Genomic DNA, 26727 nt, shown 5'->3' with positions numbered 1-26727 from the left:
AGCGCACCGTCCAGTTAGACGTTATTTTCCACAGCGTCCCCTTTTAGACGTTATCGCAAAAATACGTTTGTTCTATGAAAATACAATACACTCGAAAAGGCCAGACACATACGCACTACTACAAGCACGTCGGGTTCCATCAACGCGAGTGACAGGTTCGCAACACACATCTGTTCCGTTATCGGTGGTTTCAGCTAAGCGTTGTTAATTGCCCTTTACCATGCACAAATGATTGATCAAACGCGTCGATAGCACGTCGAACAGACAAAATAAAAAATGTTCGCATGCAGGACACAGGACCCAAATAAAAATTGTATACATCGATGTCCTCGAATATATGTATTTAACATGTCCACCTGTTTTGTATTGTACGTGCCCATTTTTGTCGTAAATGCATAAAATCCGCAGTCTAGTTTTTATAAACTCAATTATTTTTTCCCATCCCTAGTTCAGTTAAATATTGTCTGAAAACTCCATAAATATCATTTAACTACACACATTTCAATTCAATGAAGTATTGTTTTATCTCCTATATTATTATTAGACAGCGGATCTTTATGCAAAATAAAAAAATGTTCGCATCGATTGCAGGACACATGAGCCAAATAAAAATTGCATTCTTCTTTTAATTATCCTATTAAGCTGAAACCAATACACCGATGTCCTCAAATATTTTTGACATGTCCACTGTTTTATATCGTACGTGTATATTTTTGTCGTAAACGCATAAAATCCGCTGTCTATCGATAACTAACACCGTAAGGAGTGATGGTAACCAACACCCGGCTCCTCCGTTTGCCATTGCTCACTGAACCGTCCATCCTCTGTGCTTCAAACTCCTATCATTCGTTAATTAACTTTCCCTTCCATCGTCGATACGATCTCCTTTTGCAGCAGATTGGCAAATTTCGAGCACCTGCTTTGCGTTCGGCGCGCTCCTTATAAAATCACAGGTCCGGCCGCTCGTTAATTAACAGTTCAAGGAAAAGCTCGCCGCCAATTAAAAGTTAACTGTGTTTCACTGTTCCCGTGATTGCGCCTGGAAACAACAACCGAGGACACGGAACGCCGCCATTTCCGAATTACACTGCTGCCGGCACCGTCTCTAAGGACGTCGTGATTTCGTTAATCATGGTTCGTGGTCTCTCGCGGTGTTTTGCGGTGTTCCTGCGACCCACCTTGAACACCGATCGCGCACCAAGCACACTGACAACAGTCACGAGCGTTGCCTCCAGCTCTTATGTAAGCTCTATTATTTTGCGCGTCTGCCACGGTTTGCAAGAAACCGACAGGTTGCGTTAACCAAGGTGGAATCGACCGTTGCGGCGGGCACTCGCGCGTATTTAAAGCGGTATCGGCCTACCGATCGGCGGCGACTACCGACTGATAGCAGATCGTGTAATAATAGAATCGTCACATGCGTAGAAATCGTTCAGATAATCTGGTCAAAGCAGATCGTGTAATTGCAGAATCGTCACATCCGAAGAAATTGTTCTTCGCTTCTTACTCGGAATTCCCGCTGGGGACTCTTCGAATTGCCCGAGGAGTTGCAAAGACTATTTCCTCCAGCGATTAAATGACTCTGCGCGATTATGTAAATTAAAATCTGTACGTGTTGCGAGACAATTGTAGAAAATGTTGACAACTATTGGGTTGGCAAGAAAGTAATTTTGGTATTTTAAGGTGAAATAAAACCTAATTTTGATACCTAATTCCAGATAGCACACGACATCCATTTTACGTCTATTTTAGGTGTGAAAGTCGTACGTCCTAAAACGACATCTTTAAAACAATAAGCAGTGTGGTTTTTATATGTATAGCCATAATCTAGCAGTAGGTATTGGCGTTGGTATTATCTGTTCGAGTGTTTTTCTTCAATTTCAATTTCAATTTCAATTTCAATTTCAATTTCAATTTCAATTTCAATTTCAATTCCAATTTCAATCTCAATCTCAATTCCAATTTCAATTCTAATTTCAATTTTTATTGTGATTTTAATTGGAATTGCGCTTGTTAATTTTATTACTCTTTTTATGTCAATTCCACATGCGTTCTTCTGATAAAGCTAGGTTTAATTTTAAACTCGTTTTTGTCGAAATCTATTTTTACTCCTCCCTTTTTTTAATTCAATTAACATTTATGGACCTTTAAGACTTCTTAGGGACGTCTTAAAGACTTCCCAAATGTCCTACGAACGTCTCCTGAACATCTTCAGATATTCAGGACATCTTTGACGCTATATTGTGCTATCTGGGAATAAGATATTTTCCATTTTGTTCGATGATCTTTTGTTAATCTTTCTGGTAGCTTCATAATTCCAAGCTCGTAAAAGTTCTGGTCCTTATCGGCAAAAAACTGATCCAAGTGCGATTCAGGTCGTCATCATTAGCGAATGTTTTACCATTTAAAGAGTTTTGTAAACTTCGAAATAAATAGTAATCTATGGCTATGTGGTGGATGTGACATCACTTCCCAACTAAGCTCCAATAGTTTTTCACGTGTTCCACCATAATAACGCTAGGTCACACACATCTTTGATAACACGTGAAAAATTATTGGAGTTTGGCTGGAACGTGAAAAATTGTCTGCATCGATTGCAAGAAATAGAAACCAAATTGAATGCTATTTCTTCCCTTGATGATTTTACTAGAGGACAGATAATAGTTTGTCATCTTCAATTTTTAAAATATTTCAAAAATCTTGAATTTTATCTACTCAATTTTATATAGCCCGACCATTGCATCATCGGATTACCATTTATTTGGAAGTTTACGAAACTCTTCGAATGGTAAAACATTCACTAATGACGATGGCCTGAAATCTCACTTGAATCAGTTTTTTGAATTATGAAGCTACTAGAAAGATGGCAAAAGATCATCGAACAAAATGGAAAATATTTTATTGGCTAATGTTCATTGTTTCAATAAAAAAATTGTTGCCAACCAAATATATAATTGTAGAACGAATCCATTTCAACTCTCTAACGCTTCGTGTAACTTTGAAGTTGATCACTGATTAATATTTTTCTGTCTAATATTATTTTTAGCCACACACACGTTGTTGTGTCTCCTTTTTCACACATACGGGTAAATTCAATTTCTTTTAAACTGTGAATCCGGATTAAAGTGTTAAATATAAAAGATAAAATTCACGGTCTAATGTTAAATCATCACCCCTTCAGTCCGTGTAATTTTAAAGTCGATCACTGATTAGAATTTTCGAGTCTAATCTTATTTTTAGCCACACACAAACTGTTGTGTCTCCTTTTTCAGACTTCTTTTAAACCGTGAATCCAGAATTACTTTAATTCTTCCGGATATTTTGGCGATTGCACCTTTCCAATGAACGTGGTTAAATATAAAACATAAAATCCACAGTCTAATCTCCACCCCTTCAATCTGTATTAATATTTACATTTCGTAGTTGGTGCAGAAAACATTAAACATTACTGTGTTAATAATGAGTGAGAGGATTGAATCTCCTGATACCGATCTTCGAAAACTTACAGTCGCTCGACCATATTTCTCGAAAAAATTTCCGTATACGCTTCGATAAATCAAAAACCCTTCACTGATTTTCGCGATAATTAAATGCACTTCGTTAGCGATTTGTTGTTCCTCGCGGCAGTCGATCTTCTCGAGTGCGAGGGTACTGGAACACTGAGGCGAGACAGTGAAATGTACGTGACTATAAGCGGCCGGATCTATCTGAACGGAGCTTGTGTATAACAGTTAATAAGGCTGTTCTTCATAAATTCAGGTGCACTTGAGCGTACACGTTCGCATACACGCAGGCGTAACGCGCGATTCTTTCGGGCTACTATTACCTGCGTTATCTACGTTCAAAGCGTTATCCGTTTGCATTTGTAGATCTCGCCGGTTGTGTAATTAACTGTGTAAGAATGTCCATATCGCCGACGTATGCTCCCAGTCTCATGTTTGCTTTGTTCTTCTCTTTTTCTTTCTCCCTTTTTCCTCTCCTTTTTTCCAGATATCAATATTTCATACACGCTGGTTACTATGCATAATCCTCACTGGGAAACGTCTTGGCCGCGCGTAATAATTCCAACTCGGTTGCTAATAGGATTTTTAATTGGTCTACGGCGTACCCCTAGTTCCGCTTTTTCCACAGGGCGTTCGCATATCGTCGCTTGATCTAACGAGGAATTTTACCTCTGCTCGGTGGTCAGAGGCTGTAACGTCTTCGCCGGAGAAAGAAACCAGTGAAAGTCATCGCTGACCGATGTCATTGCTCGTTGCTAACGCGATATACGATGTCTTCGCTTTCCTCGGAATTTCCGCGGAACGAATCTCGGCGTTTGAACGAGATAACAGCGTTGAGGGACACGCGCTTCCAGAATTTTACGAACGTGACAAATTCACGGCGATTCGAGGACGCTGACAGATAATGTACAATTAGGTATTGCAATCCTGCAAAATGATCCCGTAGGCCCACATTTCTTAAACAGCTGATGCGAAATCCAGCAAATTTTGCGGGCATACTAACTAGACTGCGGATCTTTACGCATGTATGGCTTCTGAAAATTTTCAAAAAATGCCGCAATATACACACACACACAATTCCACAGAATTTAATACTATTTTTATTCATTTCAGATCTACAAAGGTTACTACCACTCAAAATCAAATTTTATTTGTTTCCACCTTCTTCAAATTTGCCTACGAAAATTGAAAATTCCATAAACATCCACGGTCTAATACTAACTATTCTTTGTAATGACTCGAGGAGCAACGTAGGAGATACAATAATTAATAGTCTTTGCTTTTTACGATCAGATTTTCAAAATTCTACAAATTAAAATTTTGTTTTTGATTGTTTTCTGATTTTAATTTAATTAAAGCTATATTTACAGACAGCTCGTTATCATATATAATTCGTTCTAAAGAATTTTTATGTTTACTTAACTTTCTTAATTTCATTGATAAATAAAAAACAAAACCTTAACCCCTTGCCATATCATTTCCGCTACACTCTACAGTTACACTGATTAAAACGTCTTTATCCACGAAAATGTCGTAGAAGAATAAAGTTTTAATGCTTAAATATTGGTTACAAGCGTATCAAATGTTATTTCATTTAAAAAGAATAGGGTAACATCTACGCGCGCGTTTGTTAGACTTTGTTTAAATTCTTCATGATGAGTGTGTCTCTGATAAAGGAAAAAATTCTTCCGATTAACCTCAGCAGTTATTATATCGTATTGTATATTATAATACAATATATTATAATATATCGTATTGTAGCTTCGTTATTGATATAACAATTTTTTATTTAAATACCTTCTTTTAATAATTACTATGTATATGGTAATGTACATATATATATGTATATATTTCAATTACAGTTTGTTTTCCAAAACAAGATTTATTTTAATTTAAATTTATGTAGATCTAGATTTTTTGTTTGTATTTTGCTGATTGAGAAGATGATTTGCAGATTGAAATTCATTAATGAAATACAAAGAAAATCTAGATCTACATATATTAAAATAAATCTTTTTAAATAATTCTTTATTAAATATACAGGGTGTGGCCGGACGGGTGGTAGAACCAGGCAGGGGATGATTCTACATGTAAACATAAGTCAAAAAGAAAGAATAAGAAAATCGATTTTGAAAATGCTCTTGGTAGGAATCGTCTGACGCGTCTGATCATGATCAACCGATTCTACTTCCTGTGTATACTAAGCCCTAGTCCAGACACGGCGGAAACCGCGCGATTTTTGTTTTTGATTGTTCGACCGCGCGGTTGCGTGTGAACGAATACATAAACGCTAATGTAAATAAAGTCCGCGCGGATTCCGCCGTGTCTGAACTAGGGCTTAATATACACAGGAAGTAGAATCTTTTCTCGCGACGGATCTTTAAAGTCTATCTTCTCGAAAACGAGGCTTCAAACGAGAAAATGTTATTCCTTTTTTTCGACTTATTTTTACATGTAAAATCATCCCCTGCCCGGTTGTACTTCCCGTTCGGCCACGCCTTATATATTAGATAGAAGAACGAAATCCTTAGTTTGGTGGGATTGAAATAAATCCCAGATCTATCCCGCGGGATTGCAAACCCTATACATATAGGATTATCGTACCTGCTCGATCGGCTGATCGGAGAAATGAACTTTCTGCTGGTTGGAGTTGAACATCTTCCGGTGAGCACGCTTGAACTCCTCCATTAGCTGCAACAGAACGAAACGTTGGAAGTAGTCGAAGCGAGAGCGCGCAATTGTGAGAAATTATCGGCAGCCGACTCGTTCGAATGTGGTTTGATTATCGTCGCCGCTTAATGTTACTTTTACTTCTCGATTTAGAGGCGAGGAACGGAATTGATCGGAGACGCAGCAAGAACACGGTGAAATTGCAAGTGCATCGGCCGCCGCGTCCACGTACGGTTATAAACAGCACGAGCATCTCTCAGCTCGAGCCCACCTGTGAATATCGTCGTTTGCAGGGCTCATACACGAAAGTTTGATCGTTTGCAACATCACGGCAATAGTTTTTAATTAGATCGACTCTCTCCCGACTCATTATTTCCGCGGATCTTTACAGCCTCGAGGCCGCTCGATGTTTCTGGTCGTACTAATTAATAAATAGCCGAAGAATCTGTACGCGATAAACGAGATTAGTAATTAAACGCTGATCAGGCTCCTTTGAAATTGAATTTATTATACATAGTCGTTTCGCGGTCATAAACGACTTTATGTACACAATTAAAAACAAAGACGACGGTTCGAAAGTGCTTAACAACTTAATTCTGACGATTGAATGATTGTCAATTATTGTAATCGTTAGACTGCGGATGTTTATGCAATTTTCAACTTTTATAGACAAATTTTAAGAAAGCGGCGTGAAATAAAATTTTATTTTTTATGGGAACAGCTTTTGTAGATTCAAAATGAATCGAAATCTTACTAAATTTTCAGAAACCATAAATGCATAAAGATCTGCAGTTTAGTAATCATTATTTCATATCGTTATAGTACGATTCATCGAACATGATCCAGTGTTTGTTACGATGATAGACGATTCTTTTAACATTTAATTTATATTTTTACATTTTATTAGTTCTGTTTCAACTGCAGCGACTACTTTCTAGAATATTTTCACAACGCGAGAATGTTTTCCAGAAAGAGTTCTACGATTCACGTGTTAAACAGAATCTGCCAGAATGATCCATAACTTGTATGATTCCTGATTACAACTTATCGAGCAGAGCCATCATTATATCCAACATTAAGATAAAAGCACCAATAGTTGACCAGTTAAGAAAAATTCTTCTGCTTGAATAATAGTAAATGCCTTTTGTCCTTTATTAAGCCTTTGCACTCTGAGCTATTTTATAACTCGAAAATTAAACATTTCTTCCGACTTAAAATATTGCCATTCTCTATAATTTAAAAAATTTGGTGAATATGAAATTACAATACATAAACGTTTAATAATTGATTAGATACAAACATATCTAATAATGTAAACAATATTTTAAATAATGGTACAACAATTTTTAGTGGCGCCTCAGAGTCTCCACTGGAGTAGAGAACTTCTTACATTGTGCCAGAAAGCTAACTTCTTCAAAATAATTGTATTATTCAAATTTTATAGACATTTTTGAACGGTGGACAGACTTAAAAAGTTTAAGAACATCAATATGTATTAGTTGCAGTTGATGAAGATTAGTTTATGAAGTTTTTATATTGTATAAAGTTCCGTAGTCCAGCGATAACTATAACAACATTTAGATTTGAAGATTACATTATAAATTCGCTACATTTAATAGCAAATCAAAGATTTTGCATGTTTTCTGTGAAAGTAACATAAATCTCATCATTATTCCTCCAAGTCATTGTCTCCATGACAAAATACAATTACGTTTAAAAATGACGTGAATCATAAAAATCATAAGAAAGTCTTACGACTTGAAAGAAGTTAATAGTTTTGTGGCTTGCTTGTTCTTAATTAGCATTGGAAGCTATATTTATCTATCGCGCCTTTTTCGAAAGATTATTACGTCCAGAAACATTATTTTTCATGGATCCCTGAAAAATGGTCAACTGCTGACACGAGGTGAATTACTGGTGCCTTGCCTTACACGAGATATTACAAGTGGTGATTTTGATAAGATTGGAAAATACGAATACCTTATCATGGGTGACTTTCTGTTCTTGCGCCCTCAGCGCTTCTGGGTTCTGTGATTTGCGTGCTTCTTGCGTCTTCTCCTTCATAGCTTCTGCTTTGGCGAGGTTCATGCTCCTCTGAAAGCACACGGACAAGTGATGTGTATTGATGACGGATGAATGTCGATTGCAATATTAAAACAATTTGTTATTGATACGTCGTTAACAGGGCTGTATTATGCCACAACTGTGACTGTTGACTACGTGTACAGTCAGACCATTTCGCGACAATGAGCGAAGTAAGATATGTATGAGTTTGCGATGACTCTATCTTCTTGGAAGACAGTATCTATTTCGGGGAACCTTATCTCGAAATATGACGTAAAAGATATCGTAAACAGAGGTAGAGATGATATTGTTTCACGCGTTCTTCGTGCGACTTCCCAAACTCACAGTATCACAGATGAAAGCTAAAACTATGTTTTTTGTTTCTACATCATCGATGCATGCACTCTGTGGTTTTGACTAATTTACAGAACATGATTCTTGAAGAGATAGACAGACGGTGTAGGCGCATTTAACACTACAGAAGAAAGCGTGACTAAGTTGGTAAATGACTGATAATTTCACTTTTCAAACTACACTACCCTAAGTATCGAGATAGTGATGATTCAGACACCGCGTCCAAGTGAAACAGATTAATGAAAGTATGTGGTGCTAATCATTACGAGAAGATAAAACAGACTTTGTGTTATTCATTGGACGGAGAGGTCGTCGTACAAATTGCCGACGCAACGTTCGTTTCGTTTATCTTGTAGAAAGTCCCATTTACGATTCGTTGCTTCGTTGATAGCGAAGAAGACTGACGGGGACTAATTTGTCCAGAATCTGGGAGACTGATATTAATTGAGGACGAGATTCGAAGATACACATTCCAGATAGCATTAAGACGTCTTAAAGACGTCTGTAGTTGTACATTCAGACGTCTGTTTGACATCTAAAACACGTTCAGGAGACGTTCGTAGGACATTCGAGAGGTCTTTAAGACGTCCCTAAGAAGTCTTAAAGGTTCATAGATTTTAATCAAATTAAAAGAAGGGTAACACAGATTTTGACAAAAACGAATTTAAAGTTAAACCAGCTTTATAAGAAGCTTTATTAGAAGAATGCGTGTGGAATTGACATAAAAAGTGTAATAAAAATAACAATTGCAATTAAAATCACAATAAAAATAATAAAAATAAAAATAACAATTAAAATTAAAATCACGGTAAATATCGAAATTGAAATTGAAACAAAAACACAAAAAAAAAATACTGCTAGATTATGGGTATAGGTAAAACCACACTGTTTATGGTCTTAAAGATGTCTTTTTAGGCGTAATAGACGTAAAATGGACGTCTTTAAGACGTCATATGCTATCTGCGATATGTTAACCATTTGAGGACGACTCTCTGTATCTAATTCCTACTATTTTAAAAATAATTAGTTACTTAAATAATGCAAGTAAAGTACACAATTTTCTTATACAGGTGGACCACCTAAATGTAGGATTTTATGCATCCATGACAAAAATGGGTGGATGTAATTTAAAACAGTAAAAATATTAAGACACTTTAAGAAGATCCATATGTTGTTTTCAGTTTATTAAAATTGTTAAAAATAGAAAGAAATTTTTGTGTGGTTCCACTGTCTTGTAATTGACGAAGAAAATTCTCATTTTGCATAAAGATCCACAGTCTAGTGATGACATGACAAATGTTTTGAATGTAATGTAAATGGTATCACGAGGTGAATGCTTTGCAAATTTTATTTTTTCCTCAAGGTCATTTTTACTGGAGTTTTCAAGGTCATCGATATTGTTTTTCTTGTAAATGTATACCTTTTTTCCTTGCATATTCTAGTTGACATTAAAACGGATTCAGCGATATTAATAACACGACCTTGAAGTGAACTCTGACTTCCATCGAAAGATCATTACAATCTGTCATCGATTGTTTTAGACAATGCATGTCTGTGGAAGGACATTATTTTGAACACTTCCGGATAACTTAAAAAGTAAGTGATAAATGGTTTATCAATTTAATATGTAGTAGCGATTAAGCTTTCAGACTTGAGACTCTTCCGACTTACGTATCTGCAGGTTCTCACTTGTCACTACTAATGTCAGTGATATATCGATGGAAATGAATATCAAGGAAGAAAAATATACATTTACAAGAAAAAGAATATCGATGACCTTGAAAACTCCGGAGAAAATGACCTCGAGAAAAAACTAAAATTTACAAAGGATTCGCCTTGTGATACCATTTACATTGCATTCAAAACATTTGTTATGTCATCAAAAATAAAGGAGATATTTAAGTGGACCACCCGGTATATTTACGACAATATAGTTTCCTGATTGTAAGACCAGGTACTGAAATAAATATGGAACTAATTTATAAGTTTATGAAACGTATCTTTAAATAAATATTTCACCCCCCATATTTTCATTGTATTATAATTAGATTGCGGATGTTTATGCAGTTTTCAATTTTTATAGGCCAATTTAAAGAGAAAGTGGAATCATATAAAATCTTATTTTCAATGGCAATATAGTCTTCGTAGTCCTGAAATTAGAATTTTATATTTTAACACTTTTTGAACATTTTTAGAAGCCATAAATGCATGGAGATCCGCAGTCCAATTATAATTATTAAGCGAGACCGGCATTATCCCATTGTACACCTATCGCAGTTTTATTGTTTTCTCTCGATTAAAAGAAATTCAAGTTTGCATGAAGATCGGTAATTTATTCCGAGTAGTTGCGACTACTTGTTGATTTCACAAAAGAAAACTGCAGCACTCCTACCTGCTGCGCCCGCCTCTGCAGTTCTTGCGTTATGGCAGTGCTCAAGTCGGTGCAGGCGATCGGCGACGTCCTTGTGGCGCAATTGCGGGGTGCCGGATGCGTTGTAGCTGGCGTGTCATTGGGTTTATTGGTCCCGGTTGTGGCTGCCGTCACCGAACCATAAGAGACTGTCGACGGTGGCTCGCAGGAGGACGTTGACAATGACGACGAGGTCGAGGCAGAGTCCTTGCTGCAGGACGACTCCAAGCTCGACTCGGTTTCCGTTGAGCCTGTGCTGCCCATTGACATCGTGCTGCCCATTTGCATTCCCATGGCGTTCATTGGTTTCGTCTCTGCGTGCACATCGTTCCACCGTCACTTTATTATTCGTATTTTCAAAAGTTTGCGAAACAGCAAGCTTCTCCGCTACATAGTAGACAGAGTTTCAAACCGGGCTGGATCGAATGTTATAAAATGAATGCAGTCCGCGGCATAAAGTGTACAGCATATCTGGCGAACTTTAGAAAACTACATACTTCTAACATAACTCTTTGTATAATGTTTTAGCATTCCAGGTTCGCAAGGGTGCGGGATGCTTTTCACATTTCTCGATAATGCAAAAATAGGATCTTTCAGTAGACAAAAGCGCTAGGTAAAAGATCAATTTAGGCCGCAATCGCCCTCAAGAGTCCTATTTTTACGTTCACGAGGCGTAATTCGCGTTACTTGGCAGCATGTAACTATCATAAAGCTGCGTATGTAGGTATTTTCATAAAGCGATATAATCAGTCATGATAAGGTTTGCTCGGTTGAGTAAATAGTTCCGATTAATCCCGACGATCTTAATCTACTTCTGTATCTGAGACCGTTCTGATTTCACCAAACAGAGCTAACCGTATTTTCGTTTTACCTTGCATTCGGCAAATCAATTCTCCTAATCGTTAAAAAAAATGTCAGGTCGTCCGGTCCGATTTAAAAAAGATTATACTGTTTTAGAGAGCGTTCGAACACTGCAGCAAGATTGGCAAAAGCTGGTCAGTGAAGTTGTCGACTTCGAGACAAACCTGCTGGCCATTTGTAAGACAATGGTGGCGGTGGCGCTGGTGGGCAAACAGACTGATGCACCTCTACCGTGGTCACCGTCTTCCTGTCTCCTTCGTTCTGCATGCCGTTTTCCTACGAAAACCAAAAGAAAAATCATGAAATTTCTGTAGCAGAAAAGATCAACAACCTCGTGATCGTTTCTCTTTTTAATGAAATCGCTTCGAAGTTGTATCGCACATCGATCATCACGTTAATCCGATTCGATGATCGATGCCGATTATGAGGATACTATGTAGAAAGCGCCGGTTAAACGTCCATTAATTATATCGAACAACGAGTTCTTTTTCCATTCCGTGACGGAATTCCCGAAACATCGTTTACATTCGCGAAAAATGTTCACGGTTGAAGGACCAGCGAGAGTTAGAAAGCTTCTTCCTTACTTTGGATCCGTGATACGGAGGAATGTCATCGGCCGGCCCGTCGTAGATGTATTCTTGTTGTCTACAGTTGTCCCTGCGATAAGCTAATCGACGATTCGCCTCGTCCCGCGGATTCGCGTCGAAATCGTGGACCTCGTAATCAATTCGAGGAGCCACGGGATCGTAGAGGGGCTCGTTGTCGATCTCTTCGTCGTAGCTGCGCGAATTCGGGTGGCCTGGTCCGGCCATGTGCCTGTGGTTTTGGTTCTGGTTTTGATTGATACGGATTACTGTGGTGTTGTTCGGCTTGCGGGTCCATTCCTGCGGCTGCAACATCGAAACGATTGCTAAATATGATTGCGCAGGAAGACTGTGTAATACGGTGGTTTTTAGTTATAGGGGTGAAACCATTCTCTGGTCTTACCCCCCTAAATAATATCATAGGCACAAGAAGTGCAAAAGAAACCATAGGTCAAAACTCAACCGTTCTTTTAAAAAATGATGATACAGCTTTTTCATTATCAAACTGATTTGATGTGTGCTACATGTAGGTGATGGTTCACAAATATGATTGCAAAGGAAGACTGTCCAATACAGTGGTCCTTGTATAACTATAGGGGTTAAACCATTTTTTGGTCCTAGGCCCCTGAAAATTCAAATTCAAAATTTGAGAGCATGTCATAAGGATAAGAAGTACAAAAGAAACCATAAGTCAAAACTCAACCGTTCTCTTACAAAGTTATGGTACAGCTTTTTCGTTATCAAACTCATTTGATTTGTATTATATGTAAATTACGGTCACTTTTGCATTTTCTATCCTCGTGATGAATGGAACGTTACAATAGAAAAAACCTGTGTATATTCTAATTTCTTATCTGCGATCAGAACGGAAATTCGCGCAAAAATGGCCCCGCACAGAACGCGTCGATAACCAGGATTTCTTCTTTGATCTTAAATTCTATAAATTAGTTTAGTTGGTGTGATTGTTATTGGGAATTATAGAAATGCATTAATCGTTTGTGAATGTGTAATGAAAAACTCGTTAGCGAGTCATGACCGTCACAGAGTTGCATGTGCACTAGGGCGAGATTTTCTTCACGGCCCCTCCCCCCCTAAAATTGTGCCATCGGGTAAAAAAATAATTCCTGCAGAAGATGAAGTTGATGGTACAAGGGGAAGACGTGCCACATTGACGTTGAAGTTGCGAAAAACATGAAATTTTATAGGACTGGGAATATTTGAAGGAAAGACTTTCAATTCCTTCAAATTTCTTTCAAGAGCGTGAATAATACCTCGAGATTTCATTAGATTTAGCTACGGTTCACACTAATGTACAATAGAACGTCTTCCCGACGTCCGATTGATCTAAAACTTTGGATATATCATTTTTCCATGAAATGGAACAATATATTGCGTGCCCAAAATTTCATGGTCGAAAAATCAGGTCCACCCTACTGTGCACGTTATCATCTTTACCTGGTCGTTGTGCGGCCATTCCGACGAACTGCAACTGCTCGTGGACAAGGCTAGCGGGCAGCAGATCCTAGAAAATCCGAAGACACATGGTCGAATGAGTTTTCATCGGCGATTACACGCGCTACTTTCTAATTTCCAATTAAACGACGCCGCGAGGAAGCACGATTAATCCGCGGCGGCTTAAGCACAGGATGCAACGTTCGTGAGCCCGCGAAGAATTCGTCGTGCTCGATACTCCGTGATTATTATCGCGAAATGTCCTATTAATAGAACGACTTTCTCCCGAAGTAAATCCATCGATGCCACTCGATAACAGCGTGTAACGAGAAAGATATGTATCCGGAGTCGTAAAGCCGCGGCGGCTGATACTTTACGCCGACCCTCTGGTCTCGCTTCCATACCGAGCGAACGTTTAATCGATCGTTCCTAACGAGAATTACGTACAATGCCTCCCAGTTTTATGGCCCTGCAACTGTACGTTACTTCATATTAAATTTCGTCATTTTACATCCCCAGTTAATTAACGTTCTCCCGATCGGAAGCTCATTAACAGAGATTATCGAATTTTGCATGCATTCCGATGAATAGCATTATATTGTTGTGCAGTCCAACCATTATTTTCAATGTTTTCGACACAATTGTGTCGGAAGAAGGTACACTCCCGTCCATAAATCACCGGACACTTAGTCAATGGATGCGTACGATTTTTTGGTATCAAAGGACCTATATTATGAAATAATTTTACTAATTTTTTTAAATGTAGAGAATATGTAGATCAAATCCGACCAAAATACATATGTTATATACAGTTGCCACCTCAAATATCTTTGTTGTTTTTGAAGATACGTCAAATGTCTGAAGGACAAAGTTGAACGGTTCAGTGGGGCTCACATGATATCAAAAGTATTTTTGTTTTTATGTGACTTTTTTTTAGAGATATCAAGGTCACCTTCATTTTTTTGAATGGCACTTGGTATTTTGGACTTAACAGTATTATAGCCCGTATCAAGACGAATTCAACGACCTAGTATACCATGACCTTCGGATGACCTTGAAGTGCCATTTCAAAAAATGAAGGTGGCCTTTTCAATTACTTGCGATAATCTGACAAAAAAATATTTTAAACAGAAGTCGATCAGTTTTCGATTGGCTATACATTGCAATAAAAAAAGTTCGAAAATTTTAATTTTTAAACAAAGATATTTGAGGTGGCAACGTTAGGTGACACCCTGTATACAGGGTGAATATTATAAAGCGTTACAGACGAATATCTCCAAAAATATTTATATATAATGTTCACCCCGTATATAATCACCTCACAATTTCGCAATCTCGTTTTTCCAACATTCATTCAAGTAATATATGTATATGTATATTTAGTTCTGCATTCGAATATTATCGTATAATAGCTACATCTGATCAAAATAAAACAATCAAATCAAGCTGGGAGCTTGTATTCTTTAATTACCATTTTGTTGAGGATAAGTAAGTGTCCGGTGATGTATGGGCTTTACTGACGAGGATCTTTTGAAACGGTAAGAATATTTTTCTCGAGAACTGGATTGTGTAACAAATAATTAAATTAAATTACGGGAGCTCTTTCGTTGCGCATATGATTAAATTATATGTTCGCAACTCCAGAAAGACGAAGTATTAAAACGCGAAAGTTCTGGCAACAGTACTACTAGTTCCCTTGTAGTTGGCAGCATTACTGCCGATCGCAGCGATAGAATATTAAACCGGGGGTACTTTGAAAATTTGCATTGGCAGGCTCGTATATTTTTCGCGACTAACCTCCCGTTTCGATTGCAGGTATCTTCGCGAGGGTATCGATGGTGCATTCTGGCGTCATGCTGATGCTGCGGCGAGTAGGAAGAATTCTGCTGAGGTTGTGGACTGGCCGCGGCTACGCTCGACGTTTCCGAGTCGTAGCCACTGGAGCCTCGGGTCCACAGCGGCTCGGGACAGTCGTAAAGGTGATTTGGCGTGGGTCGTTGCACTATTAGGTCGAGAATGGCGGAGCTTCTCATTACCTCGATGGCTCTTTCGAACGGAAGATCGGTGAGTCGTTGCCCGTTGCACCAAACGATCACGTCGCCGGCTTTCAGACCGGCAGCCCTGGCTGGCCCGTCGTCTCTGGTACCCTGAATCAATTTTCGTTACGTCAACTCGGCTGATCACAATTACTAGTCTTTCGTCCGATATACCTTCTCGTTAAGTTTACTGAACGGGCAAAATTTCATGAAGCGTAAAGAACTTGTTTCCAAGTGTGTTCGAATAGTGCAGGATACTTCGTAGCATGTGGTACTTCAATTTAGGAAGAGTTTGTTTTCAGAGTATAAGAATTTTTTTATCAGATGATTTCATAAGTCCGTGCTCGACTTTCATTGATGTCACAAATGTAAAAAATATGATAATGTAAAAAAGATTATATAAGCTACTTTTCTAATTGTAGAAAAAAATGGTGCTTATATATAATTGATTAAAAAAAATTTTCATGTAATATTTTTGCGATACACTACAGTTCGCATTTTTAAGATGTGCTCGAGTTAGTTCCCTTTGGTCGAAGCTCACAGATAGAAACATTCTTCACCTTTATGTTTAGTAGATTAAATCAGGGGTGGCGCATTGTATCTTTGCGGCTACTTATTCTTTTGGAGTAGGCGCCATAACTGAATCCATTGCTGCCTCTCTTTCACGCCTACATATAGCATATGATTCCAAATTTAGCTGCGGCGATGAGGATCATGATCTTAATCATATTATTTGGCGATGTACCTTGTTGGAACCACAAAGGGTTGATCTTATGAAAAGATTAAGCAAGCTCAATTTGTTCCAACCCTTAAATATCAGATCGTTGCTTTACGAATTGAATATTCCGGCATGTCATGTTCTTTTAAATTTTTTCAAGCAATGTAATTTAAAGATTTATATTCTGCTATACCTACACTACTAATATATAACTGTAAGATGTCATATCAACCTGATGTACATATACCAGACCGTATGTTAATCCTAATGTATAGTTTTATAACCCCCTCTGGGGAGTTCCATTTAAGCTTTCAAATGAAAAAAAAACTGAATCCTTCTTCATATTTTAAACACTCGAGTGCTCTCAGTTTTTGGACATTTACAATTGTAGGATGTGAACTGTGAGATTGACGACAGCGATCATCCTCGTGTCCAAGAGATCATTTCTCACTATTATAGATTGGCGCTCCAGTAAACGCGTGTCTTTTGAACTGGCGTAAATTGATTAATTTAGTTGCGTGATTGAGTTATCCCTTTTCTTCTCCTAAACGAAGCAGATCCTATCCCTATCTCTATTTTCCAAACTGAACAATGAACGTAAGAAGGTAGGAAAAGTGCTCAAGTATGCGAAAAATATTGTGACGCGTAGTATGAAAAAGATTGGCCACCCCTTAGTTAAATTGTTAATAGAATCTTTGACTACCTGGACAGTGAGGCCAGGCACGATGCCTCTGCATACACCGCAGCCTAATCGTCCCTTCTCTCCGACGAGAATTCGAATCCTAACTTCGGTGCTAGGCACAGCTCCCACACCGGTCTCGTTGTACTGCAATTGCTGCTGTTGCTGTTGTACCATGTGCCAGGTCACCGGATCATTTGGATTGCTTTGCGAATCATAAAGTATTCTTTATAACGAGGAAAGGATCGTCGGAGCGAATCGTTTAATAACGGCACTGTTTTGATGACTGATTGGTACTTACTCTTTCACAGGTATCATTCCCACGCCTGAAAGAAAGAAAACAGGATCAATCAGCGTTCTAAGTATGTAGAAAAATGCTTAAGGGAGTAGACTCCTTTTTCCAGGATTGCAAGGGTGCGGGATTCACGTTCTCATTTCTCAATAATACAAAAATGTGGGTTTTCAGTAGTCAAAAACGCTAAATAAAGGATCGATCTACGACGCTATCGCCCTCGAAAGTCCTCTTTTCTTGTTTACGAGGCGTAATTTGTGTTATTCGGAAGTATACAACTCCGCATGTAGCTATTTTCATAGCTGTCGAATAATGCAAATTACGTCTCGTAAACGGAAAAATAGGACTTTTATGGGACATAGCGCCCTAAATCGATCTTTTATCTAGCGCTTTTGACTACTGAAAAACTCCATTTTTGTATTATCGAGAAATGAGAACGCGAATCCCACACCCTTGCAATCCTGGAAACGAGTCTACCGCCTTAATGACGAGCTTGAAAAACATGATAATTACTTCGAATCTTGAGGACGAGTACTTGCTGATTTTTTGCCAGAAGCGCAACTTCCTGATGGACGGCGTCCTCCACCGGATACCCGTTCACCCTTATAATTTGATCGCCGACCTGAAAAGCAACAGACAGCCGGTGAAACTATGCGAAATAGAGCGGAGATCGGTTGCTTAATGGCACAATCGATTCTCCACGGTTCACGTAAATTGAATTGTTTACAGTTCGCCAACAAGGGACTGCGAACTGGTACTATTTTTCGACAACCGCAGGCACTTTTCTTTCACATTTTAGAACAGTCGCAAACGCAAAAATTTATTTTTCATTGATTTCTCATTTAATGATCGTTGTTTAAAATATGGGATACTTTATACCTAATATAATTATGAAACTAGTCTAAGTCAAAATGAAAAAAAAAATGAGTTTATCAGTTATTTCGCATTGCATTATTTTAAACGAAATTAATTAAATGTAATTTGTACGATATTACGTTATGTAGTGCTTGTTATCTCAACATTATACGAAAATTAGACCACTTTCATAATTATGGGCACAATTGATTGCAAGAAAATTAACATGTAGATGGAACGTTCGTAATCCTGGCTCGAAGATGTTGCATATAAATAAACTAAAAATCTACGACTCCGGACACAGTAAGGTTCGAGAGAATCTATTAAAAATTGAAATGGAGATGAGATTCTTTCAGCACTTCAGGGCCCGTCTTGAACCTCTTCGAATTCAAATTCTGCGAAGTGGATCGTTCGGAGGTGTGCGGAGTGTTTTTTTGGTGACCAAAAGAAGATTTACGAGTTGGCCATATATTTTTTACAGTCTGTAATAACGACTGCGAGAATATTACGAGCAGACCCACCCTTAATCCATTCCGATGGGCTTCTCCTCCTGGCTGCACGTCGCTCACGTAAAATCCAGCAGCGTATTCACGACCACCCCGTAGAGAGAAGCCGAATCCTGATGCTCCACGCCGTCTTAGCCTCACGTTCCTGGTCACACCGATGACGGCCATCCTGCCGCCTCCTGTTGGGTTCCCAGGACCGCCACCGGTCGATGGTACCATGACGGCACTGGGCGTGCCGGAAGAACCACCGGACCTGAGGAAGTTCAAAGACCATTCGATAAAATTCTGCTTTCGTCTGGGGTAACAGCTCCTAACACGAAACATTCCGACAACTTGCAAGTTTTTTCAAAAGATTCTTTGAATTAAAACAAAAGGCAATTGGAACCTGTCGTAATAAAGTATGCACCCTCAGTGAGCGTAACTCGATTGCACAAATACCTGAACCTCCAATGACGATCGAATTATAAGCAGAGTTGGGCAAAAATTTTATTGAAATAAAAATTTCGAATAAAGTGGGGTTTTTCCAAGTGAACCCACTTTAATCAAAATTTTTATTTGAATAAAATTTTTGCCCAACTCTGATTTATAAGAGTCACACATACATTGACCATATTACATGATTAAAACAAAGAATTTTTCAACGAAAATCTAGGTTCTTCAATTACTATTTCTAAAACACTTATTTCTTCCTCACACAAGAATTAATTTTTATTTTCAGTGTACTACCATTAAGTAGCATGATATCGACTTCCCGTGCTTGTTACTGTAATAATCATTTCACTTTTAATGTGACACGCATACACAACCGGGACGGACATTGCAGCGAGTCGCACAATCGCCGTAATTTTACGCACGGCGAGGAATTTGATGCTTTTAGCTGTGGAGTGGAGGATCGTTGTTACGGCTATTGTTTCGCGATTCGGTATTGCCAGTCCGCGCAGAAAGTGGAGCGCGATTCATTTGCCCGGAATGGAGACGCGAGTACCCGAGTACATATGTATGTATGTGCTCGCGATGCAATGTTTACCCTGGATTCAGTGGCGTTAATAAGCCTCTTCTTTTCCGTTACGTAAAGCGGGCAGCATTACTTTCTCGTCGTGATTCCCGCGCCGCGAAATCACTCGAAATCGTGCCTGCCCTAATAACGACAATTATTCGTACAACAGAAAATACAACAGCGAAAGGTACTCGAGACGAAGCAGTCTCCATGTTGTTTCCGGTGTGCATGCACCCAGGTTTAGGGTCCAATATGTACAATAACGATCTGTCTTACTGCGGCCAGACGATCGCACCCTACGAAATACCCTGGGGGGGCAGCGGTGATGGCGGTTTCGGTATTTCCGATTGATTTCCGTCTCCTCTAGACCACGCTGCTATTAGAGTAATTATACGGGATAATTGCGTTGTCTATAGTTCCGTAAATCAATTTATATCCACGATAGCAGCCTAATCCTTTCACTGATTCACCCGATCAATGGATCTGTGATGTTCATTGTTATTGCTTATATATATTGGGTTGTGTAATAAATTCCCCCGTTTTTTATATTTTATTTTTTTCCCGCAATTTTGTGTTTTGTTAGGTAAAGTATATATATGCATTCGCAAGTCTTTTTCTTGCTCTACAAACCTATCTGCTTCAATTTTTCGAATTAATTAATTTTAATCAATTTTCAGGCTTTTTCAACGGAAGTTCCAGGAGACAGAAGAATTCATTTTCGACATCTGCTCGACATCTCACTCAAGCTCCAAGCTTTTTGAGTATAGCCCATGGAGTGAAGATGGTTAGCGATGTTAAGTGATAGACCTTGCGAATGCATATACTATATACTTTACCTAACAAAACACAAAATTGTGCGAAAAACAGAATACAAAAAACGCGGGAGTTTATTACACAACAGTACGGATTTTGATGTAGTTTACAATTTTCGTAGACGAATTCTAAGAAAATCGAATCAAATCAGATCTTATTTTCTGTGGTAGTAGTCTTTTCAGATCAGAAATAAATTAAAATCGTACTAAATTCCGTCGAATTTTATACCCTAGCATTTTTTGAAAATTTTCAGAAGCCATAATTGCATAAAGACCCGCAGTCTAGTTATATTAGGTGAAGCAAAAACGCTCAGAACTTTTTACTTCACCTAATATTAAACTGGTCGATATGGCCCCTCAAGCTTCCATTTCACAATTACGGAAATGATGGAGATACTTTCCTCCAAAATTGTTAAATATATTTACAGTTAAAACGACCTGACCTTTTTCTAGCCATTGGGAGCATCGGTTCACCAAATGACGTGCAAAACGATTTTTAAAAATATTGCAACTGGTCGGAATTACGTGTACGCATTCACAGTGAATTTATATTTTTCAACCTTTTTTACGTGTATATGACTTTAAATCACCTTGAATAACCTTGAGCGATTGTATCATTGAAATTGTCTCGTGAAGGGCTACAAACGTAGGAGTTCAAAAATATGTGATTCCATTTAGAAAAACTAGGTTGACCTTCAAATCTTCCACGCGTACCTTCACTTGAAAAAGAGTTATGTACACCACGTGACGGGTCCTTCGAAACCAAACAAATTTTCCTGAAACATTCCTTCCTATGCCAAAAAATGTAAAAGTTATTCAGGTGACTCACCCTGTACACACCTGCTAAGAAGTGATGACATGTTAAAATAATTATTTACAAAGAGGTGCTCCTCTCAGATTTTGATGAAATTTAAATATGTTATGCAGCTATACATTTTAAACAACTTTTTCCCGACCACGCATACGAAAATTAACTACATTATTATACCGGATGATATTGGTAAAGTGGTTCCACGAAGCATGACGAGCCAGTAAATCTTGTATCTTATGTAGTACATTGTAGTCCTGTGGAAAATTTCATTGCACCGAAGTGCATTACACTTAATTTCACACCTGTAACTGACAGTTACTTTGAAGATAAATTCAATGATCCTCTACACAGGAACGCCAAGCTTTGGATACGCGGAGAAAAGACATTCACGGTTCATCTCGTGTACGTTCACTTTTCACAATAGCCTCTCAAAGTTCTGACCTTCAGCTCCTCGACAAGTTGTACTCACAAGATCAAGTTTTTACATGGTTCAGACGCTGAATAACCTTGTGTAATAGGTCATTGCATTCCTTTTAAAAATGATCACCCGTGGAGCAAAGATGAATCGTAATCAATGTTATGTATTTCGATTTTAGAGCTATGTGCGTAATTATATTTCTTCCTCTGTGAGAGTCATCGCTAGACTGCGGATCTTTATGCATTTATAGAAAAGTTGAGTAGATGAAATTCAAAATTGATGGAAAATTTAAAAAATTGAAGATGTCGATATATCTGTTCTCTCCACGTTTAAAATCATTAACAGTAACTGCACCACGACCGGTTTCACATTTTATATTTTGTAATTACTGAAATTATGAAGGTGCTTCGATCAGAAATTATTTTATTTAATCACGTATTATTATAAAAATTGTGAAAAGTCTAAATAAGTTCAGTCTTGTATCTTTTATAAAACAAGTGGGGTGTTAATCCATTTTTTGTTGTTTCGAGAAAATTATAGGTTAGCATATTAGTCGATTCAAAAATATAAATTAATTATGTCAAGTCTGGCAATGTTTCTACTAATTTATCAATATGTAATTTGATTATATAAATTTCTTTCAGTCGAATTTAACTAAAATAATATATACTTACGGGCTGTAAATGGACTTACACAATTTTCATAATTAGTCAATTGTAAAAATCATTGAATTTCAATTCGATTATAATTAATTAACTAGTTATAAATAAAAAGTTTACACTAAATTAATCACAAATTATGTAATATCTCATTTTTGTTTAAAAATGGACTTACACCACTTTCAAAATAAACAGTCCAAATATCCGAAACATTTTGTAGCCGGTACGGTTAGTGTTAAGGAGAGAAATAGCATTGAATTTAGTTTCTATTTCTTGCAAACGATGCATACAATTTTTATTTTGCATAAAGATCCGCAGCAGTTTAATCATCACGTATAGTCTGTTTCAAAATGACAGGACGTGTTCATTTTCCCAAGGACATCGTGGAATCTTCGAGTTGTAAACATGGACATTTGAAATTAGAATGGGCCATCCTTCGTTCACTGTCACGGTAGACAGTGTAAACAGAATCACACTGATGGCGAAATGATAGCACGGTTAAGGTTCGTTTAGAAATTCTGCAGTAGTACATGGTCTGTCGATCCAACAACTGCATTTGTCTTGTTGTATCTTGTGTTACATGCAATTATTAATGTGGGTCGTGGAAAAAGTTAAGTGAAACAGGGATCATGAGAATTACAGAGTCGAATAATCGAAATTTAACTATGCCTGGAATTTCAAGGAGGACACGAAGAAGAAGTCGTAAAGTGATTTATAATGTGTTGAAATACCCAGAAAGTTATGAAAGGAAGACAGACTGTGAGACGCCAGCACCATTAACCGAACGTGAAAAACGTGGATAGCTAGTGAACGAGATGTTACTACGAATGTTCGGTGTTTTCTAAAAATACAGAAACATTAAAATGATTGAAAATGAAGCAGATACCACTACTGAGAAAGCAATGTAACCAGCAACATAGAAAACTGCAGGTGTGCGGTGTACAGAATGGAAAGTACTGCCAAAAGCTAAAAAAACCGTCACAGTCGAATGCAATAATTTATTGCCAAAGCGAATAATGTAGTTCATCGAAAACAGAGGGAGCTCATTATTCATATCAACATAATTAGTACGTCCTTTTTTTATCAAATATAATATTATAATATACCGCAATTGTGCTAACACACACACACACACATTTCATTAGAATTATTATTATTTATTTATTGCTTTAAACCATATGAGGTTTATATAGCATATATGTAACTTACAATTAGTTACATTAATTTTGTTGGGTTACAACTACCTAATTGGAATTAAATTTGGATTGAGCATAACTTAATGAAATCAAAAATAATCTTCAGATTTTTAAATTTTGTACATCATGAGTCGTAATATGAGTCATAATTTATGACTTATTCCATAGCGTGTGATACATTTTCTTCTTTCATTGATCATGTTCGTCTATATGTATAGTACACGCTGGAAAATATTAGTCCTTGTGAAAATAAAGGTAGCATAAATTTGGTATCATTTTGTCCAGGACTGTATATTCAACTTCGAGGATGTTGCACTGTAGCCTGGTGCAATTCAGTATTTCGAAGTACGAGGGACTTAAGTCTTGTTCCCCGGTAATAGCCACTTTCCTGCTCCAATAACGTTCAGCTGCCAGCCTTTATAGAATAGCCGTCTCCGGCCTGAATTACAAGCAATAAAGATCGTCAATCTTTGAAGCTTCAACCGCGTAGAATGAAAATTTCCGATTAAACATTTTCTTCGAATTTCAGAGATACTTAAGAACATTCTAATTAATAATACGGTCCATCAAATCGAGAGCAGTCAGTTTGGTTTTCAAGTGATCAGTACACGATATTGCTGAGAAAAGTATTATATGCATTTTATGCGGATCTTGATGCAGTTATGGCTTTTGAAAATTTTCAAAAAATGTTAGGATATAAAATATCACAGAATTTAGTACGATTTTAATTTTTGTTTCGGATCTAGAAAGGCTGCTACCACAGAAAATACGATTCTATTTCATTCCACTTTCTCCAAATTCGTCTACAAAAATCGAGAATTGTTATATTCTCAGTTATATTCATAACTGAGGGTACATACTAAAAAGATCTACCGCACGGCCTTGGAAGCGCTCATCGGAAAGGCGACAAAGACTGGCACGGTGCAGGTACAATAAATAGAGAATACATTGTGCGTATGCAAAGCGAAGGATAATCGTAGTATAAAAAGAGTGCAGAGTAAAGTAAACTCTCGGATCGTCGAGGTGTGATCGACATTCGCATAATAAGACACCGCGGACGCTGGAAATTCTAACTTGTAAGTGGAATCGCGGTTAGCATTTCTTGCTGCGGTGGGAGGAGTCTAGCCGCGATCAAAAAGCAAAACGCTCGGAAAATTTGACCACGCTCGTCGACGGGAAAGAATTATAGTAATTCTAGCGCCGACGCGGCGGCTCACCTTCGCGAATAATTGTACCGCAAAAATCTTGCGTTTCAGCCTCCGGCCGAGGCAACGAGCAGTGCGAGCGAGCGCTCTCGGTACCTTTGTTCGGTTCCCGCGAACTTTTTCCGCCGCGCTGCGAAATTAATGACCACACCTGGCGCACCATTGCCGACGGAGAACCGGGAACACCGAGAAGACAGCAGGACCGAGAGAGACGGAGGTAGATTGCGAGAAAGAGAGAGAAGAGCACGGCGCGGAGGAGTCGAAGCAAATTCCACGAGCAGACGGAAAAGACGAAAGGGAGAAAGGGGCGGGGAAGTGGACGAGCAAGGAAAGAAAGACACTTTATGCTCCCTAATGACGCCGGGAATCCATCTTGCCCCGGACATTGAAAAGATTACGTGCAGTATGAAGGCCCGTCCGTAGATTGCCGGATGCTGCAGGACACGAGGATGACACCAGGTAAATGACAGTCATTAGAAAGAACGAGACACTAGTTTAGAATGACTACGCCGTGGCCGGAGGGCTTGACGTCTTTGCTCCCCCTCTGTATTTCCCAGCTTCCACTCGCTCTTTTTGCTTGTCGAACGTTACCGAAGGCAAAAGGGAATTCCAGTCTGCGCTCGTTCTACCAGACCTACGCCGCGCCGCACAGGCCGTTTGCCTTTTCCTCCGGGGGATGTCTGCAATCGGGACCGCTGCTTTTCGGATGAAACCGGCCGGAGAATGCAAGCGACGCTACCTATTGGCTTCGAATATTAGCTGCTAATAATTCAACAGTGTCACACGCTACGGTAGTTTTTATTTCTCAACTACGACATCTATTGCAAGAATTACACTCTGGTGGTCAAAATGATAAGGCACCTCAAGGTTTTTAGCAACGAACATTCATTTGTACATACAGGGTGTCTCAGCTGAAGGAGCCCACCTAAATATCTCCTTTATTTTTAATGGCACAAGAAGAATATTTATGTCATAATTTAAATGGTATCGCAGGAGGAATATCATAGAAGAACAATTTTTTCTTGTCCGGTTATTTCTTCATAGTTTTTTCAAGGTCATCGTTATCTTTTATCGGGAAAACTTGTTTTTTTTATTCCATCTTGTTAATGACTTAAGCATATTCAAATGTATTTTTTCAGCAGCTATAAAGAAATGTCACTAGGTATAACTAAGTCCACCCTAGTGGTTCTTGAGGTAAAGGCACCAGTAATTGACCTCGTATCAGTTGTTGACCATTTTTCAGGAAAACTGTTGAAAACTGTTCTTACTAATTCGTGAGACTCCGTGAGAACATGATGTGTGAAAAATTTGAAAACAATTGAACAACCCGTGCCCGAAATTTTAACGATTTCACGTCATTTTCAACCACAACTGTATTTTGTTATGAAGACAATGACTTGGAGGAATATTGATGAATAGACTGCGAATCTTGATGCATTTATGGTTTATGAAAATGTTTAAAAAAAGGCTAGAATATAAAATTCGATAGAATTTTGTACAATTCCCATTTATTTTGGACCTATAAAGGCTGTTTCCATTAAAAATATGATTTTTGTTGCTTTCAGAAAACATGCAAAATCTTTGAATTTGATTTGCCATTAAATTATAGTGTATGTATAACGTAATCTACAATCTTCATTCTTTA

The 26727-nt window shown here is 38.1% G+C and overlaps 1 protein-coding gene across 2 annotated transcripts in view; it reads right to left on the bottom strand.

Moving 5' to 3' along the window:
- Window positions 1-26727, bottom strand: part of LOC143207100 (uncharacterized) — an 82834-nt gene that overhangs the window by 2983 nt on the left and 53124 nt on the right. Inside the window, exons 2-12 of one of the 2 annotated variants that reach the window (XM_076420185.1) lie at window positions 19000-19237; window positions 18137-18245; window positions 17633-17657; window positions 17356-17557; window positions 15696-16045; window positions 13902-13968; window positions 12447-12752; window positions 12027-12138; window positions 10984-11315; window positions 8154-8267; window positions 6108-6194 (exon numbers count right to left, since the gene is read on the bottom strand). In XM_076420185.1, coding sequence (XP_076276300.1) covers window positions 6108-6194; window positions 8154-8267; window positions 10984-11315; window positions 12027-12138; window positions 12447-12752; window positions 13902-13968; window positions 15696-16045; window positions 17356-17557; window positions 17633-17657; window positions 18137-18245; window positions 19000-19237 — 1942 coding nt within the window. The remainder of the gene's footprint in view (window positions 1-6107; window positions 6195-8153; window positions 8268-10983; window positions 11316-12026; window positions 12139-12446; window positions 12753-13901; window positions 13969-15695; window positions 16046-17355; window positions 17558-17632; window positions 17658-18136; window positions 18246-18999; window positions 19238-26727) is intronic. The other variant, XM_076420186.1, reaches the window with a different exon arrangement.

This window comes from Lasioglossum baleicum, chromosome 3 (assembly GCF_051020765.1).
Source record: "Lasioglossum baleicum chromosome 3, iyLasBale1, whole genome shotgun sequence".
In the NCBI taxonomy this organism is placed as follows: domain Eukaryota; kingdom Metazoa; phylum Arthropoda; class Insecta; order Hymenoptera; family Halictidae; genus Lasioglossum; species Lasioglossum baleicum.
The sequence above is the reverse complement of the archived record's forward strand: the minus strand, read 5'-3'. Positions and strand labels throughout refer to the sequence as shown.